The following is a 16,912-nucleotide window of genomic DNA, read 5'->3' on the forward strand; positions in this document are numbered from 1 at the left end:
AAAAGCATTCTGTTCTGCGGAAGGGGATTTAGAGTGTTCCTAAAGTGATGTTAAAAGAATGCTGGTAGTAATCTGATTCTCCCTTTAGGACATTAATCTTTTAACAGTAGTATCAGCTAAGATTGGCATTGATAATTCAATCACTCAAGTAGTTGAATTTGCATTTGGCAGAAAATGGTTGGAAACATCTGCAACAAGTGCTCAAAACTATTGTTGCAGTTCAGCAACTGCTGTTGCTGAACCGAAGTAGAAAATATCCATAAACTTTAAAACAATTTTCATTAAACAGAGTACTCATTAGGTAATTTGGGAACTGCACCACATTAATTACACTGCTTAGAAATCACCTTGAAGTAGGGACATTTTTCCTTAGAAAATAGTAGACAAGAAAATTTTTACAAAATGCTTTGGTATTTTCTGTTTAATCTAGATGTAAAGGATCTGCTTTTCCTTTTTTGCACATAGCTTTTAGTGAAGTTAATAGCACCTGCATTATATTGTTCCTCATTATAAACCTATAAATCTCCTTCAGAAACATAAAATGCTGTGAAACCTGTCAACTGGTAGTATATTGTATTTATTAGGATCATGAATCCCTAATTTGCAATTTAGAAAAGTGCCAGCTCAGTGAAGAGGTTATTTACTGGCAGGTGTGTATATATTGTATATGACTTTTTCATAAACCATTCTGACTTGCTTGCTGATGACTTCTTTTGCATAACATGATTTTTTGCCTTATCTCATAAGCCCTCTATAAGCAGAGTGCTCTTCATATTTTTGTCACAGAATCAGCCAAACCACTCCAATTTTTCAGAGAACGGCTTTCAACAGTTTCACAAGAAAAAAAAAAAATCTTCTTGTCACTCCATGCTTTTAATTGCATTCATAATGTTGTGCAAATGTTGATAACTTGTCCATACTTTTTCCAGTTTGATTGTGTAAATCACCTCCTCAGAGCAAAGTTACATCTCCTGTGTCTATTTATTGCCCATGAATCAAACCAGGAAAGAGAGACTTTGCAGGCTGATGTTCAAGAATTTTGACAGTTGTGCAGTAACTTAAAACACATGTAGAAATGACAGTGAGTGGAGATCTTCTCTTAGATGCTTTGCAGATTTTACCACATAACTTTGTTTGGTTTTTTTTCTCCTTAGTAATTGCAGACATTATCTTTAGTTGCAGACATTTACTTTGTGAAGGCTGGGAAAGACAGTTTGATATTTTTCCACATATAGTTTACTAGATGTATTCCTTAACTGAAACTTGTCAGTCATCTTTTATAACTCTATTTGTGATATACAAGGAAATAAAAGTATATATTATTTACTTTTGATAATCAATAGAGACGGTGATAAGGAAAAGGATAATGTGAGTTTCACTAGGACATTTTCTATTTTAAGTAATTGTAAGGACAGTAAACGTCATTACTGTTGCTGAAAATGTCAACTTTGTAGAGTTTAGAAATTACTCATAACTAATATTTAAAGAAATAGATTTTGCCTAGGACTATTTTCTTATTTACATTTTTTTTTTTTTTGCCAAGGTGAAGAAAACCAAAATATTCTGGGCCTAAGATTTTAGGCATATATTAGTCCAATAGAGCACCAGAAAGTGATGCAATATATTTACTACTGCTGCTGTTGAGTCCAGGGTTGAAATATACTTCATAGTTTATATTAAAAAAAAATAGTACCCAAACATTACTCTTTCCTAAATATATATGCTTCATATTGGAATTATGTACATGTTGACCTAGCTTTTATTTTACAGATTTAATCTTGCTGTTTGAAGAGATTTCTACAGATAATCACAGTCACTTGCTCTTACAAGTGTAAATGAGCACCACTTTTGCTCATATGGCACACTCACAGAGCCTCTTGACAGGGCCAGAGGGCTCTCTCCAAAGAAGAGGAGAAGGGAGGAAGGGAGTAAAGGAAAGCAGACTCAAACTGTTTAACCCAAGGCACCCAGGGAAGGCAATGGGCCCTTACACAGGGAATGAGAAATCCTACCATTTAGACCTTCAGAGATAATAATAATAAAACCTGGAAAAATCATATCTACATCTGCAATGCTCTCTTGCATGGGTTAATGAATTTTACAGTTGTTTTTTTAACAGTTTTTGGGATAAGGTGAGCAGTCATGTGAGGTTCATACAGACATCCTAAGAGACTTCCTTATATTTTTGCCTGTCATTACTGTGATACCTTCATTTGGCTTCTTCCATACAGCAGAGACCAGGGAATACTTTGTTCTGAGTCGCTTCTGAGACAGGGAACTAAGACAGGAATGTACTCAAGGTGATCTGAATTTAGACAGATGCCTTTGAGTCTTATTTATACTAAAGGCAAAAAGTACAAAGGACTTTGACACTCTTTGCCAACTTTCCTTCTGGCTCAATCTGCCATAGATCTGTGAAGAGTTTTCTCCAAGAGACGAATATTCAGTTTGGACAGTATCTGTCCATCTTGTGTCTGCCAAAGCACACAGGGTGAACAGTACCAAAGAGTGCCTAGTATTCTTTATAGGAAATAGCCCATTTAGTCATAATGAAGACGAATTATTAAACTTCTTCAAGGAAAATACAATGCCTATCACACCCTGAAGATGTGATTCTTTCAATAAATATTTTTTTAAAAAATTTGTGTGTTGTTTCAGGCGTTTTTGGGGTTTATTTTAAAGTGTGGCTTGTAAAATAACCACAGAATAATGGGAGGTTGGTCACTGCTGTAAGCTGCGAGTCAAAAGCTGTGATTGTACTGAAGAAATGGGTCCAAGAAAAAGGCATACTAAGAAGGTAAACATAATTTTCTATATGACTGGTAGCACAAGTATAGCTTATTACTTTATTCTTCTATATTTAAATGCGTTGATAAAGTCTATAAAAGTGCACCAAAATTAAGTTACACAGTCAAAAAAGTCCATTCAAAAATGTGATTGCATAAGAGAAGACTTTGACACGGATGGGGATTTCCTTTCAAGCAGATCTTTAATCATAAAGGTCAAACCTTTAACATTAAAACACTTGAAGAGCAAGAGGATATTCAGTTATTGATTTTGAAAACCCTGACCCTTACCAAGTGTGACAGTCCATAGAGGGCATTGACAGAAGTACATTAATAAAAAAAGTGAAAAAGAAATTGTTCCGACTTGTTTTGTGTCTAAATGCAGGAAAAAAAAAACAAACCAAAACCGAAACAAAAAGTCCCACATGAACAAAAAACAAAATGCCCACTCTGAAGGGCTAACAATAGATAAGATCTCTAACACTATTGGGAATAGTGGAAAAGGGAAATTGTTGTGGCTAAGCTTCTATCCTCTAAAAAGCTTTCTTTTTCCTTTTGGCTGTGATTGCTGTGTCTGGATGATATTATGGAAACATAGTTTCTGTTAATTAGAGTGAGCTAAAGGTTTTTTCATGGAAAACGTTGTTCTGCTGGAAAATATTGATTAAAAACACGCCATGATATAGTAAACAGGCTTTCCTGTCATTCATCCAGCTTTAACTTTTGGTGTATGTATATTAGTTATGGTATAACTTATCTTAAAGACTGGTTTGGGCAATACAGCATACCCAGTTAGTCCCAGGAAACCAAGTCCAGCACGCTCTCCTACTGCAACAGTATTTTGGTGAATATATGACTTAAGTGGTGTAAATCGGTCTCTGATACACCATGTGCTACAACCACATCTTTGGATTTCAGTTTTACATGGAGAATGTTAATTAAAATATTTATAAATACGTGAATATGTACAATCTCATCCTGCTATCTTAATCATAAAATTGTTCTGAGGGCAGATTAAATTTAATGCCTCCCTTGCATTGTGTTTTATGGTCACGGTAAAGCAATGTGCTGCTTGTATTCTACTTCTGACTATAATGCTATATAAGATATTTCTGCTATTATATTAGGGGACATAATAAACAGCAAAAATCAATTGAGGGGGAGGGGGAGTTGGCCACTGCTCCCAGGTGGGAGCATGCTTTGAAATCAGAAGATTGCAGCCATGTAGCCAGTGAGATGATGAAACTATCAGTGCTGAAATCACAGCCTTGCCATTTGCTTTCCACAAGGCACTGAGCACAAAGCCAGTAATACACTCTCCAAGAGGTAACTTATAAAGATTCTTCTCACAAACTGTGTTATCAAAAAACAATTTGTCTGACTGTGTATGCCTGGAAAATAAAATGATCCTGAGTGTTGGAGTAGTGGTACTGCTTTTAGTAGTTTAGTTAGGAATACTCGAGGGACTTCAGTTCTTTCTTTAGCTACTGTATAGTCTTAGTTTGAACAAGTTTGCCTTGGCCTCAGCTTCAGTAACTTATTACTACAATCTTCCCAAGGACAACAGGGTCAGGGCCTCTTGTAAATGAATGTTCCCTGTGGGACCTGTAATGAAGACACTGTTAACTAATTATCGGTCCGCTTGGAAGGAATTAATTTTTTAATTGACCTCAAAGAATTCAAGGAACAAAAGGAATCTGAGCAAAGATGATTTGAGTCCGATGCAAACAAATGAGTCAGTTTCTTTCTTGGGGTAGTTGCACAGGTTTATTGGAGTCCACCAGACATAAAAGGCTTTCAAGTTCAATATTCCTTTGATTAAAATTAGGAGAGCTGTGTTTGATGGCACGATCTGTGTGTTAGAGACAGGTTTCCCTCCCTTCTTCCAGCTGTCATTTTCTGTGCAAATATTGCTCCTGTCATCACTTGTCAGGCCAATATTACAATGGAATTAATTTAAAACATAATCTGTTTCCTTTTCGTTTGAATAGGAAAGTTCAATCTGTGACTTGAATGTCAGGTGCTGTTTTACAGAGGCTGTTTGCAGGGCTGTTATACCCCACAGAGAAGATAATTACGAAGTCAGAAGGAGCCTTAGGACTTTTTGATTAGAGAACAGGGTTTTGTCCAACAAAATGATATTTTAATTTTTGCTATTTGAATATTGCCTGAAATGCTAAAACTCATGTTTCTAATTTAATTTTAACTGCTAAATAAGTTAATGCAGAAAACATGATAGTGCTGCTAAGGTTTTTTTGTTGGTTTTTTTTTTTAATTAAAGATGATTGTCAGTTAAATTCTTCTACAGCACAGTTTTCTCTTAGCAGATGTGTGAGAGAATGGTGTAAGTGTATTGGAGAAGTATAGCTTTCTCTAATAGAAAATTAATAATGTGATCAGTAAGAGTTTCCTATGCTCCTGATTTCACCAGAAAACTTAAAATGAAAACTTCAAAAAGTAGTTATTCAGAAACATCATCACCCATACTGAAAATGATCCAAATCTAGAAACAGTGGGCAAGGGTTAAAGTTGAATGAGGATTTTCTTTTAACTCTATTCATCACAGTTTTCAAATAATCTAAAAAAAAAAATACAGAAAATTGGGTGGAAAATATTAGCTTAGAAACAGTAGTCAAGCACTTCCAGTCCTTTATAATTCTGAGAGGTAAGAAGTTCTGAAGTACCTAATTGCAGAACCACAGAAGTGCTCACTTTGAAAGGAATGCTGGCAGATCATCTGGTCTCAGGTACTGAGGGAAAGAGAGCCCAGACAGGGTTAACTAACACTCTGTCCAATCAAATCTTGAAAACCTCCGGTAATGAGGTATCCACCATGTCCCTGGGGAGGTTGTTCCAGTGACTGATTGTTCTCACCTAAAGAAATATCTTATGCCAAGATGAAACTTCTCTGGGTATGTTTTTTATCTTTTGCCCCTTGTCTTCCCCATGTAGGTCCTTGTGAATAGAGAGGCCCCATTCTCTTTGTACCTTTCCCTTAAGTACTGTAATACCTTGATTGGGTCCCTCCTGAGCCTTCTCTTTCTCCAGGGGAAAAAAACCTGACTCTTTCAGTTTTTCCTTACTCAGCGGGATCCACAATCTTTTGATAATCCTCATGATGTTTCTTTGGACTCTCTCCAGTCTGCATCTTTCTTGACTTGTGGGGACCAGAACGGGGCAAGGTGCTCCAGGTGCAGCCTGACAAGCACTGAGTATCATGGGATGATCATGTCTCTACCTCTGCTATTAATGCTCCTGGGGATGCAACCCAGTATCAGATTTACATCTGCTGCTGCAGGGTATTGTTGGCTCATGTTGGCTGGGAATGCACTAGGAGCTCCCATCATTTTCAGCAAGGCATCTCCCCAGCCACCTCACCAGGTGTCAGTGTGTGCTGGGCTCTTTGGCTATTCTTTTCCAGATGCAGGACTAGATACGTGTCTTTCTTGAAGTTCATACTGTTAATAAATTCCACTGCTTTCTCCACAAGTGGCTGAATATGAGCAGGTCTGAAGCAAGTATTTCAAGCTTCAAAGAGCACAGCTAGTGACAAAGCCAAATCACATCAATGTAACCTGCAAGATCAAGAATGCAGAGCTATCTTTTCTTCTTTTAGGCTCTAGTGATGCATACAAGGTGATCAAGTTTGAATGTACACCTTTAATTTGCCCCTTTTATTTAATAATTTTTATTCATTACTGGATTTATGAAGCAGGGTGGTGACTCTGGTTCTATTCTCCCCAGTCATACAGTTAGCCCTACCATTCATTATGTGAACAGACCACTATCAGATATTAAATTTATGATTAGGATAGGAACTATAAAATTTTGACTGCCTGAGAAAGAAGTGCTTCCAAAATTGCTAAACTTGCATCATAACCCATAAAAAAAATTCTGCCTGATGTTAAATATGTTATGTGACAGTACTTCCATTTCTAATAATGTAGCCAAGGTGTTCAGGAAATCTGGTGGTTAAATTGTTGAGGGCAATGCTATATTCCATAGGGTTTACTGATCCTTCAGATTGTATCTTCTGCAAGTAGAACAACTTACCATGTTCAGATCAGTTCTGGCATTTTGATAGGCAGTAAAAGCATTTATTCAGCTTGAGAGCTGTAAGTTGCGATTTTTTAAAGACTTCTGAGTTTTGTAGCACGTTTTAAGGACACCAAACAGCAATACATCTGAATATAAAACAAGTGCTTTATAAATTGCTTTATCACACTTCAAAGCAGCATTGCTAGCAGGATTGCCAAATTCAACTGCAAAACGTGCCAATTTGGATCATGTGAAGGCAGGTGTGAGATTACAGCTGTAATAAAACTGAAATTGAATACTGGTAGCTGAATTTGTAGTAGGCAATTGATTTGATTTATATAACATAAGCCACATAAGGAGAGATATGTAGGTCAGCATCTTCAGCTGGAAGCTGTGGTTAGAAGAGTTGCGGCAGGTTGCTGGGAATATTGAGTTAATAGTTGTTCAGCCTGGCAGAATGTTGGTGCAGTTTAACTACATTCATGTCAAACTTGTTTGGGGAGACACCATTTACAACAAGGAAAAACTAGTCGGTTATAACCGATGCCACTTGTGCCACAAAAATTGTTGCTAAAATTAAAATAAGAACCTAGACCATATGGAGTTTCCCAGGGCAAGAACTGGCACATTAGTTATGAGCACATTTTCAGCCTACAAAATACTTGAGGTGTGTAAATACACAAATTAGTGATTAAGCACTTTCTATGGTAATAGAACAATGTTTTACAAAATGCAAATGGTAAATGATCCAATTCAAAAAATCAGAGGAAGCACAATCAAATTATACCGCAGAGTTATTTCCAATCTAAACAGCCTCTTAGGTAATGGATTTGCACAAAAGAAGAAAAAATCCAAAAATAAAGCACACACCCCTTAATTAAAAATATCTAAACTAACAACAACAACCACATACCAAAAAAACCCCAAAAACCAAAACAAACAAACAAACAAAAAACCCCACAAAAACCCCCCAGCAAAGCACAACAACAAATGTCAATAAACAAACCCCCCATTTTTATGCTAAGAAAAGTGTATTCATTTATTTTTTTTAACAAGGAGTGAACTAATGACCTGGCAATTCTAACATTAGTTGGAGGTTTGATAAGAACAAGCACAAAATGAGAATCATGATTTTAAAAGAGAAAAACAGATTAAGTATACAGAAATTACTGTCAGAGTTTCCCTTTACCATTCCCAGGAAAGCGCATGAGGTTTTGTCCAAGTTATGAAAATCTGGAAACCGCAGCCAGTAATGGTCAGTATAAACATTGCAGGACTTATGAGCAAAAATTTCTAAAAGCTTTATTTTTACCAAATTAACTTGAACATCTTAGGCATACAAAGACTCCATTCGTGTTGACCAATGGAAAATGTTCACTTTTTTTGTTTGTTTTTTTTTTTTTTTTTTACTTTATATGTAGTCTGACCTGATTGTCCAGTATAGGAAAGAGAAAGAAGCAAAATCTCAAAAACAGAGTATGAAGAGTAGCACAATATTTCCATTATTATTTCCTTCTACTAAAATTCTGAAAAGGGAATATATGAACAGGGAGGAGAAGTAGGAATGTGTTTTGGAAAAAGTTCATTATTGTACAGGAAAATTTTTGTGATGATGATGGGTGGCTTGTATAGATTATTTAGGAAGACATATTATTGGGAGAAAAAGGCAATGAGGTAATGTAGAAGTTGTGAGTGCTTTTGATGAATGTGAGTTTCTACAGTAAAGAGCCCCATGAATGAAGGAATGACCAGTGAATTAAAAGGAAGAAACTTAATGAAAATACATGTATAAGAAAACTATGCAGTAGGAATCTGAATGGGTTTTTAGATGCCAAGGTGAGAAATAATTTTTGTAGCAAAGCAAAACTAAGACTCTAAATAAATCAGAGAAATAAAAAATTACTATTCCTCCAAAAATGAGTGTTCAATAGAATTTAATTTGTCATAATACTCAGCATACTACACTGTCTTAAAAAATTGAGACTCATGTCTGTTACTTACTAAGTACAGTGCCATGATGATTACTGTTTGTCCAGCTTCAAGCCAGACAATTCTGAAAAACAGAGCCAGGAAAAAAAAGAACTTCAGATGCAGAGAGGAAAGAAAAGTGCATTTTATAAAATTTCTTGGTTGCAATGTCACCAGAGGACATTATCATAATAAAAAGCATAAACTACCACTTTGACTGGAACTGGGAAAGTAGGTATTTTCAATAAGGAAAAAACCCTAGATTTATCGAGGAAAGGGTATTGCAGACATTATGGATGGGGTATTTTTTTGTTTAATCAAGCACACAGCACTGCTTCTAATGACACAATATTTCAGCTTTACTTTTCTTTCTGACATCTAATAAAAACTCACATTACTGTTACTGAAATAACCTTTATTGTTTCTTATTATGGTACCTCCCTTACCTGTTGAATAGTTGCAGTCTCATGTCACAGAGATGTAGAGAGTAAGGTGAGCATTAGTTTGTCACTATCTTTTATGTTTGACAGCAGCTGCCTCACCAGTCCCTGTATGTGCTGTTTATAGCTTAGATGTATGATTTTGAGGATGGAGAAGAATTAATTTCTTGTGGCGAGAGGGTGTAGCACACACGGGAAGCAATCCTTACAATATTTTGATGGTCATGGGATATAATTTTTTCCCAGGTTTATACAAAGTTTTATATCATAGTTCATTTGGACATGACTGGGACTTGTAGGTAGTACTGCCAAAGTGTAACTGATAATAATGAAATGGTCCTTTCTGAAGATGTATATGTTTGAGCTTTGAAAAAGTCCTGAGATGGCTAAAGGAAACCTCATGGCATAATTCATATATAATTAAGTCTTGAAGAAGAAACAAAGTAAGATAGGGTGAGGAGTCAGGGTTGAGGAATGACTAAATTTCAAATTAGAAGATTTCATTCGAGAACCGAAACATAAATTGAAATAAGGTGAGGGCAAACTCAACACAGTGTTTATTCTAAGCATGTGCAAACCTCTTTTTGATGCTGTCTTCAAAATGATGCAGCAGCTAAATGTATTATGCCCTTGGGAAGCATAAAACTTGGGGCCTGGATCTCCTCACTACATAATAAGAATGGTGAAAAGCAGCCTTAAAGTAGGTATAAATTCCATTTAAGTCTTCTTTACGGCTCAGCAGTGGTAGAAAGGAACCTTGATATAAATGAGAATCAGGTCCCCAGTATTTATTTAACCCTTGGGCTTTTTATATCATATTATTTGCACCTTTAAGAGATTTGCAGAGGGATTTTTAATCAGGATTTGGTGCACAGAAAGCTAAATGTTTTCACTGCCTTACAAGTAACTTTAATCATACAGGCAGATCATTCTCTATATTTCTCAAGAGGAAATGGTAGAATTTTCTGCCTCTGTACAAACCAAGCAAAATGTTTCTGACACTCATAGTACAGTGTCAATTGGAAATTCACATTTCATGTAATAACAGACCATTTTAATTTCATGAGCTGAAGAATTGGTTTCCACGTTCAAATTGTACTGAAGAAAGCAATATTGTCAGAAGAACTGGCAGAGTGCTTCAAGAGATAAATCTATTGAATTAAATAACAGGCTTTCATTACCTTTTACGTTGCATTTCCATATAACATAAGCATTAATTAAACTCTTCATTGCATTCTGCAGAGCACTTGCTCAGTCTGACAAGAAATGCTGCCCAAGAATACCTGTGGCGCCCAAACAGACTCATTAAAATACACTTAAGCAGAAGGGAAGGAGGGGGAGAAGGGAAGAATGTTTTGGTGCACTTGGGCAAGTGGGACGTCTCTACAGAAGTGCATAATTTCTCTTCTTCAGATTTTGACAACAAATGCATAATTTCTGTTTTGCAATTTTTGACAGCTCCAATGACTTGTAATAGGTCATCTCACTAGGTATTTCTCCAGGCAATTTTAATACAAACAGAAACCAAGCAATTGTTTTTCAAATTTGAAGTATGCTTCAGTGAACGTTGAAGGCTTCTTCAGTGTGGGAGAGCACTTCTGGTGTGAGGCAATTTTACTTCTTGAAGTATCACAACAACTCTGCAAAGTTGTCTCCTCTCCCCTACGAGGAATACCCTACTATAGCAAAGTTGTCCATACAAATTCAAGGTGTTTCCTGCCAAGCTCTCTAAGGCAAGCCTTAAAGAGCTCCCTGGGTAGCCAAAACTGAAGAGCCACCATGTATTTTTGTTTCTGGCACATTTCTATCTGTATTCCAATATTTCTAATTCCTTCTTTTCTTGTGATTCCAGGGGAACATTTGAGAATATGCCCTCAGGAATATACATGCTGCACCTCGGAAATGGAGGACAAGTTAAGCCAACAGAGCAAACTGGAGTTTGAAAACTTAGTGGAGGAGACAAGTCACTTTGTACGCACGACTTTTGTATCCCGGCACAAGAAGTTTGATGGTAAGCTGGATATAATTTATTTATTTTCAAGGTTATGGGATTTTAAACCCATAATATCCATAATAAATGCCAGTGTTCTTTTCTTTACAATTAGATATCACATTTGCAGTTGTCAGTTTGGCTAAGATAAGCGTTAATATGCAGCTGGTATGCTTATCAGCCTTGTGAGTATTGCCTTTAATTACAATGACATCAAGAATCAGACTGTTAAGTGCCTGCAGGCTTGGCTAATGTTGAAAAACGAGATTAGATATGCATAGAGGGGTTTATAATTTTTGTCTCCTAGTTTCAAATGCAAAATTTAGGTTTGTAATTATGTTCACTGTTGCAAGATGAGCTGTGGATCTCCCATGATTTTTGTTATTGCAGAGCAGTATTTGTATAGTCTGCCTTTTTATAGCCTTAAGGCTGTTGTTTTTTTCCTGCATGATTTTCTTGTGATGTACAGAGGCTCTAAGAGGACTTCTGGCTTCCAGACTCTAAGGCCTCAAGTTGTGTTAGAGAGAGATTATCATACAAGCCATTTAAGCAGTATTGAACATGTCATTTCTACCTAGAAAGAGACAAAAAGAACAGTTTGAGGGTTTTATTTCCTTGTGATCAACCTTTATAAGATCTTTTCCAGATCAAAATTACAGTGTCACAATTTGCTAAGTGTTTGTCTTTGATAATGAACATTAAGCTACTTTTGTGGTTGTGTCCACATTTTCAAATTGTGGTTTTATCTAAATATGAAATCTGTGTTTCTGTTGAAAGTGTCACCCTGAGCATTTCTGAATATGTGTAAATTGAAAAGGCTCTGGCATTAAGAGGTGTAAATCAGCATTGCAAAATGGATTGCAGAGCTGCATGTAGGTGGAAAGCCTGAAAACAGGTGGGTAAAGCTGGCTAACCCCAGGTAATGGATCACATTTGGGAGAATAGTGGAAGTGTTATCTCTGAAGTTGGAAGCTTGCTTCAAAACTCTTCGGTCCCATTCATAAATAAGTGAAGATGTCTCTAACTCCTTAGGGTAATTCTGTATTATTATCCAGTGAAAGAATTTTTTTTATTCTCTAATATTGATTCTCTCAATGTGACACAGAAGAAAAAAATTAGTTATATAAAAAGGGAATGGAAAAGGTATAATGTGAAGATGAGCTGGAGGAAACTCCCTAGTAGATCAGATGCTAATGTAATTTAGAGAATGTCCTTGAGAGGCGGGGATGACTGTGCCCTCCTCTGAATTGTGATGACTTCCCTTTTTAATGTGAAAGTGTAATTTTTTTATGTAGCGGATTTAAAAAAAAATTACTTGTCCTCAAAGGATCTAAAAACAAAAATCTAGAAGTTGTATATAGTATTACAACACAAGCGTACAAGCATAACAGACATTTCAAACTATCTATGGGAATGCACAGGCTTTTTGGGTTTTTTTGGTAGAATGAAACTATGCTGATCGCTGGTGTTCAGTGACCATGCAGCACATTGAAAATGCTGGGCTCATTGACCACAGAACTCAGACAGCACATTGCTAATTCTTTGTCATGTTCAGCCGTTCTGTATTGCACTGAAGTTCAGGACATTACAGCTTTTTCAGTAATCTGAAGTTCTGTGTCTTAATACTGATGGTAAGGTATGACTGAAAGTTCCTGATTGGGTGTAAATTTTCCACTCTGGGATCTGCTCCACAGAAATTTGGAATAAAAGTCTAAGTTGTTTCTTCTGTCTTATTATTCATGTTTTAAAGGGAATTTGCAATGTGATGTCTTATCAGAGAGCATTTGAACTTTATATATGCCTTCAGGATTTCAATGCTATTCTAAAGCTATTCAAAATTTGTTCACTGGTATGGAAAAACTGTTTCTTTCCAGAAGGGCAAAGACATTAATGGAAAAATATATTCACCTAACAGACTTTCAGTGTACAATCAGCAATATTTCTTGCAGTTTAAATTACGATGATGCTTTTCAATATAAAGCAATGTTAAGATTGATAGCTAGGGTCCATGTTTTAACTATTCGAGTATAATCCAGTTTTTTGTTGTTTTTTAATTTGGTACTGTGATTGCACAAAGCAATTCTGATATATGATTCTGCCATTTAATGCTAGTACACCACAAACAGCAAAACAGATACAGCCAATTGTGATGATTTTATATGGAAGTTTTGCACAGTACCTGTGTTTGTCAAGAGTATCATATGTAAGGAATAAAAGAATATATGAATATCTAAGTAATGTTGAGATAGATATCAGTGTTGCTCCCTTCAGGAGTTAATTTCAACTGTAGTTGCTGCCAAGCTGTTTTTTTTCAGACATTCATATAATTTTAAAAACTCTTGAAAGGACACCAAAAGGATATCTTGTAGATTTTACAGGATTTTTTTTTTAATGCTGTACTAGACGTCTTAGGGTAATACTACGTTTTGCAACATAAGACTTTTTAGAGTTATGTGAACGCTTATGAATTTTGGTCTGAGCTTCACAAGCCTTCTCTTTCTTGATTTGTTTTCTGTCCCACAATCATACACTTAATCATACATAGAATGATGTTAAAATTTCCATTTTGAGAGGCAATCTGAGATCTGTGTTTTTCAGGATTTTTTTCCCAGATTACTATTCATGATCAAATCTCAAATGAAACTCTATAACTTGAACAATGTTCAAGAAAGAATCTGCTGTAACTTGAACATTGTCTCTTTAGCCTCTGATGAGATAAATATTTTTACACAGAATCACTGAATCTGAGCATGGCTGAAATGTGATGGGGGTGGTTTTGTCAGCTCTCCTGCTCCAAGCAGGCTCAGCTACTGCAGGTCACCCAGAATCATGTGCAGCTTTATTTTTAATATATCCATGGATAGAGACTGCACAGCATCTTTGAACAGCTTGTGTACAACCATCCACACAATAAAGTGTTTTCTTGTGTTTACATGGAATTTCCTGATTTGTTTTGTTTTGTTTTTCGTAATTTATACCCTTTGCTGTCACTGGGCTATATATCCCCCCCAACAGATATTTTTGCACGTTGATGAGAGCCCCTGTGCCTTCTCTTCTCTGGGCTGAACAGTTCTAGCTCTCTCTGCCTCTGCTTTTAGAATAGGTAGTCCAGTGCCCTCATCATCTTACTGCCCTTGGCTTGGATTGCACTAGTGTGTCCATATCTCTCTTGTACTCGGGAGTGAAGACCTGGACCTAACTCTCCATGAGTGGCCTTATTAATGCTGAGCTGAGATGAAGATCCCCTCCATCATCCTACTGGCAGTTTTCCAACATAATTTCTGTGTCAATTTTACATTTTCTTTTACCTGAAGTGTGATACTTCCAAATCTGTACAGAAATAAATTTATGTAATAATTAAAAGCAATAGCAGTTAAAGATGAAATTTGTAACAGGAACTTTAGAAAATACTAAATGATTTGGAACCATCTATGATCAAAAAAAATTACACCTTTCTTTTAACTGCCAATCAATTCTTGCATCCTAAAGCCCTTTATAATCTTTCACTTCTTATTCATTTGTACTACACATTTCTAAAGGGCTGTCACTGTATTGAGACTTTTGACTGTTCCATTCTTCCAAACTCATTTATTCCTCATAGTATATGACGTTCAAAGATGTCTCAGAACCAAAGATCTGACAATATATTTTTTCATTCAGTTTCCATGTTCTAGACAAGTGGTGTGCATTGGCATAAGTCACTACACAACATAATGCCAGCTGCCAGTTGTTTCTTGGCTGAGCATTATGTACAGATTTTTACATCTGCACTGCCACCATCTGCATACTTGTCATTGCACTGACTTACTGGATGGTCATTTCAAGCAAAATCAGTATCTGGAATTTCACTAATAGGTGTGTGAGGATCCATAGAATCTTCTCCCAAGAATCTTGCCAAATAAATAAAGCCTTGAAATGAGAAAAATTCCTATGAAACAACAAGTGCTCAATGGTCCTAGTGAAGAGTGCAATACCTGTTTCGACAATGGGACACACGTACCCTTCCAAACCAGGAAAAGAAACAGAAAGCCTTTCCAGCAAATAGGAAAGACACAGGAAATGAAGAATTCCAGCAGATAAAAATTATTCTCTTACCTCAAGGCATTGTGTAAGACTAACCCATATAAGCAGACATATAATGATCAGCTGTTTCCTATTCCTAACAACAGACAAGTAATCATGCTCCACTTCTTGGACTTCCACCACATACCTCAAAGCAGCTTAAAATATATTGTGCTCCCAGTGTAGCTGTAATAGTATCATCTTATTATCACCAATTCCTTTGCATAGTGACATTGCTGAGCAGCTGTTTCACACACAAGCCAATTTCTTTTAAGTATTGCTCCATCAGCAGCTGAAACCAGCCTGGCCGGAAGGTTTTGTCATGAATGTTAATGAGGAGACAAGTAGCTGTTCAGTGACATTTTTTCACTAATCCTTTCAGTAAGGATAGGGAAAAATACAACAAAGAGTTTTAATTTAAGCTAAATAGATCTGAACCTGATAAAAGACACACTGTCTCCTCATTTTCATCAAAAATTACACTAGCAGTCTTAGCAGTGGTGTTAAAAATGAAAGAATGTCTAAGAATAGCTATCATGAACTTGAATGGATATGGATAGCCTTCAGCCGAATGTGTGAGGCATGATGCCTTTTAAGGAAAATAACCTGAATAGCCTAAGGACCAATCTGCAGCTGCATTGATCTATCGTAGAGTGCCATCATTCCCCAGGCTCCTTCTTTTTACAGTCTAGGAGAACAGTGATCCATACCCATTAGTGCCGCTCATATATATCTTACACTCATTACCAGCAGTAGTGGTGTAAATTATAGGGCAGCAAAGAAAGTTTCAGAGATGATCTCCCATAGTAATACCTATAAGAACAGCTAACATCCCAGACACCCTGTATTCCCTTTTCTTGCACACTTCATGAAAGACCTTGGAGAAAAATAGCAGGTTTGAATCTTTCCTTGATACTAGAGCTGCAAAAAATATGTTTTGTGAAGTCAGTTTCCAACAAAGTAAGAACTTTTCAAAGAGATGAACTATTATAGCCAGATATAACTGTCTCATTAAACTTGAAAAAAAAAAAAAGGTATGAAAAGTGAAATAAAGGAGGTGCTTGAAGATGGAATACACTGAAGTTCAGTTGCATGGCCAGTGTAAGTCTCCTGCCTTCTTCTCCCTTGCCCTCTTCCTGCCAGCCTACCTTGAGCTATATAGATCATGCCTATAGGCTCACTGACCTCTGTGGATTTCTATAGAGGAGAGGAATACAGCAACACAGAAGTACACTGTCGTGGTCAGTGAGTGGACTTCCAGAAGGATATTTTTTAATGCTTTGCTTTCCATGCATCCAAAGCGAGAGGGCATGGTTTCCACATGAGGATTTTTGGCTTGGTTGTTTGGTTTCTGGAAACAGGAAGTGATAAAGGACTGCCTTTTCCACAGACCTGTTTGGGAGGTTTCTCTGGGGCGTGGGAAAGTGAAATGCATATATACTTGTATTATTCTAGTGCTGCCATGTATGCTACACCATCCCAAAGCTGGATTACCAGATATTTTGGGGCTTCCTTGTGTACAAGGTGGTGGTGGTTTGGTTGTTTGGTTGTTTGGTTGTTTCCTTGTTTGTTTTACTCTTGCAATATTTCAGCATTGCTTTGCAACATATTTCAAATCAAATGCAAAA

General features: G+C 36.5%; 1 protein-coding gene across 1 annotated transcript in view; it reads left to right on the forward strand.

The window, feature by feature from the left end:
* GPC6 (glypican 6) overlaps positions 1 to 16,912 on the forward strand; it is a 719,541-nt gene that overhangs the window by 207,176 nt on the left and 495,453 nt on the right. Inside the window, exon 2 of the mRNA XM_062487801.1 lies at positions 11,085 to 11,243. Within this exon, the coding sequence (XP_062343785.1) occupies positions 11,085 to 11,243 (159 nt within the window). The remainder of the gene's footprint in view (positions 1 to 11,084; positions 11,244 to 16,912) is intronic.

This window comes from Cinclus cinclus, chromosome 2 (genome assembly GCF_963662255.1).
Source record: "Cinclus cinclus chromosome 2, bCinCin1.1, whole genome shotgun sequence".
Lineage (NCBI taxonomy): Eukaryota > Metazoa > Chordata > Aves > Passeriformes > Cinclidae > Cinclus > Cinclus cinclus.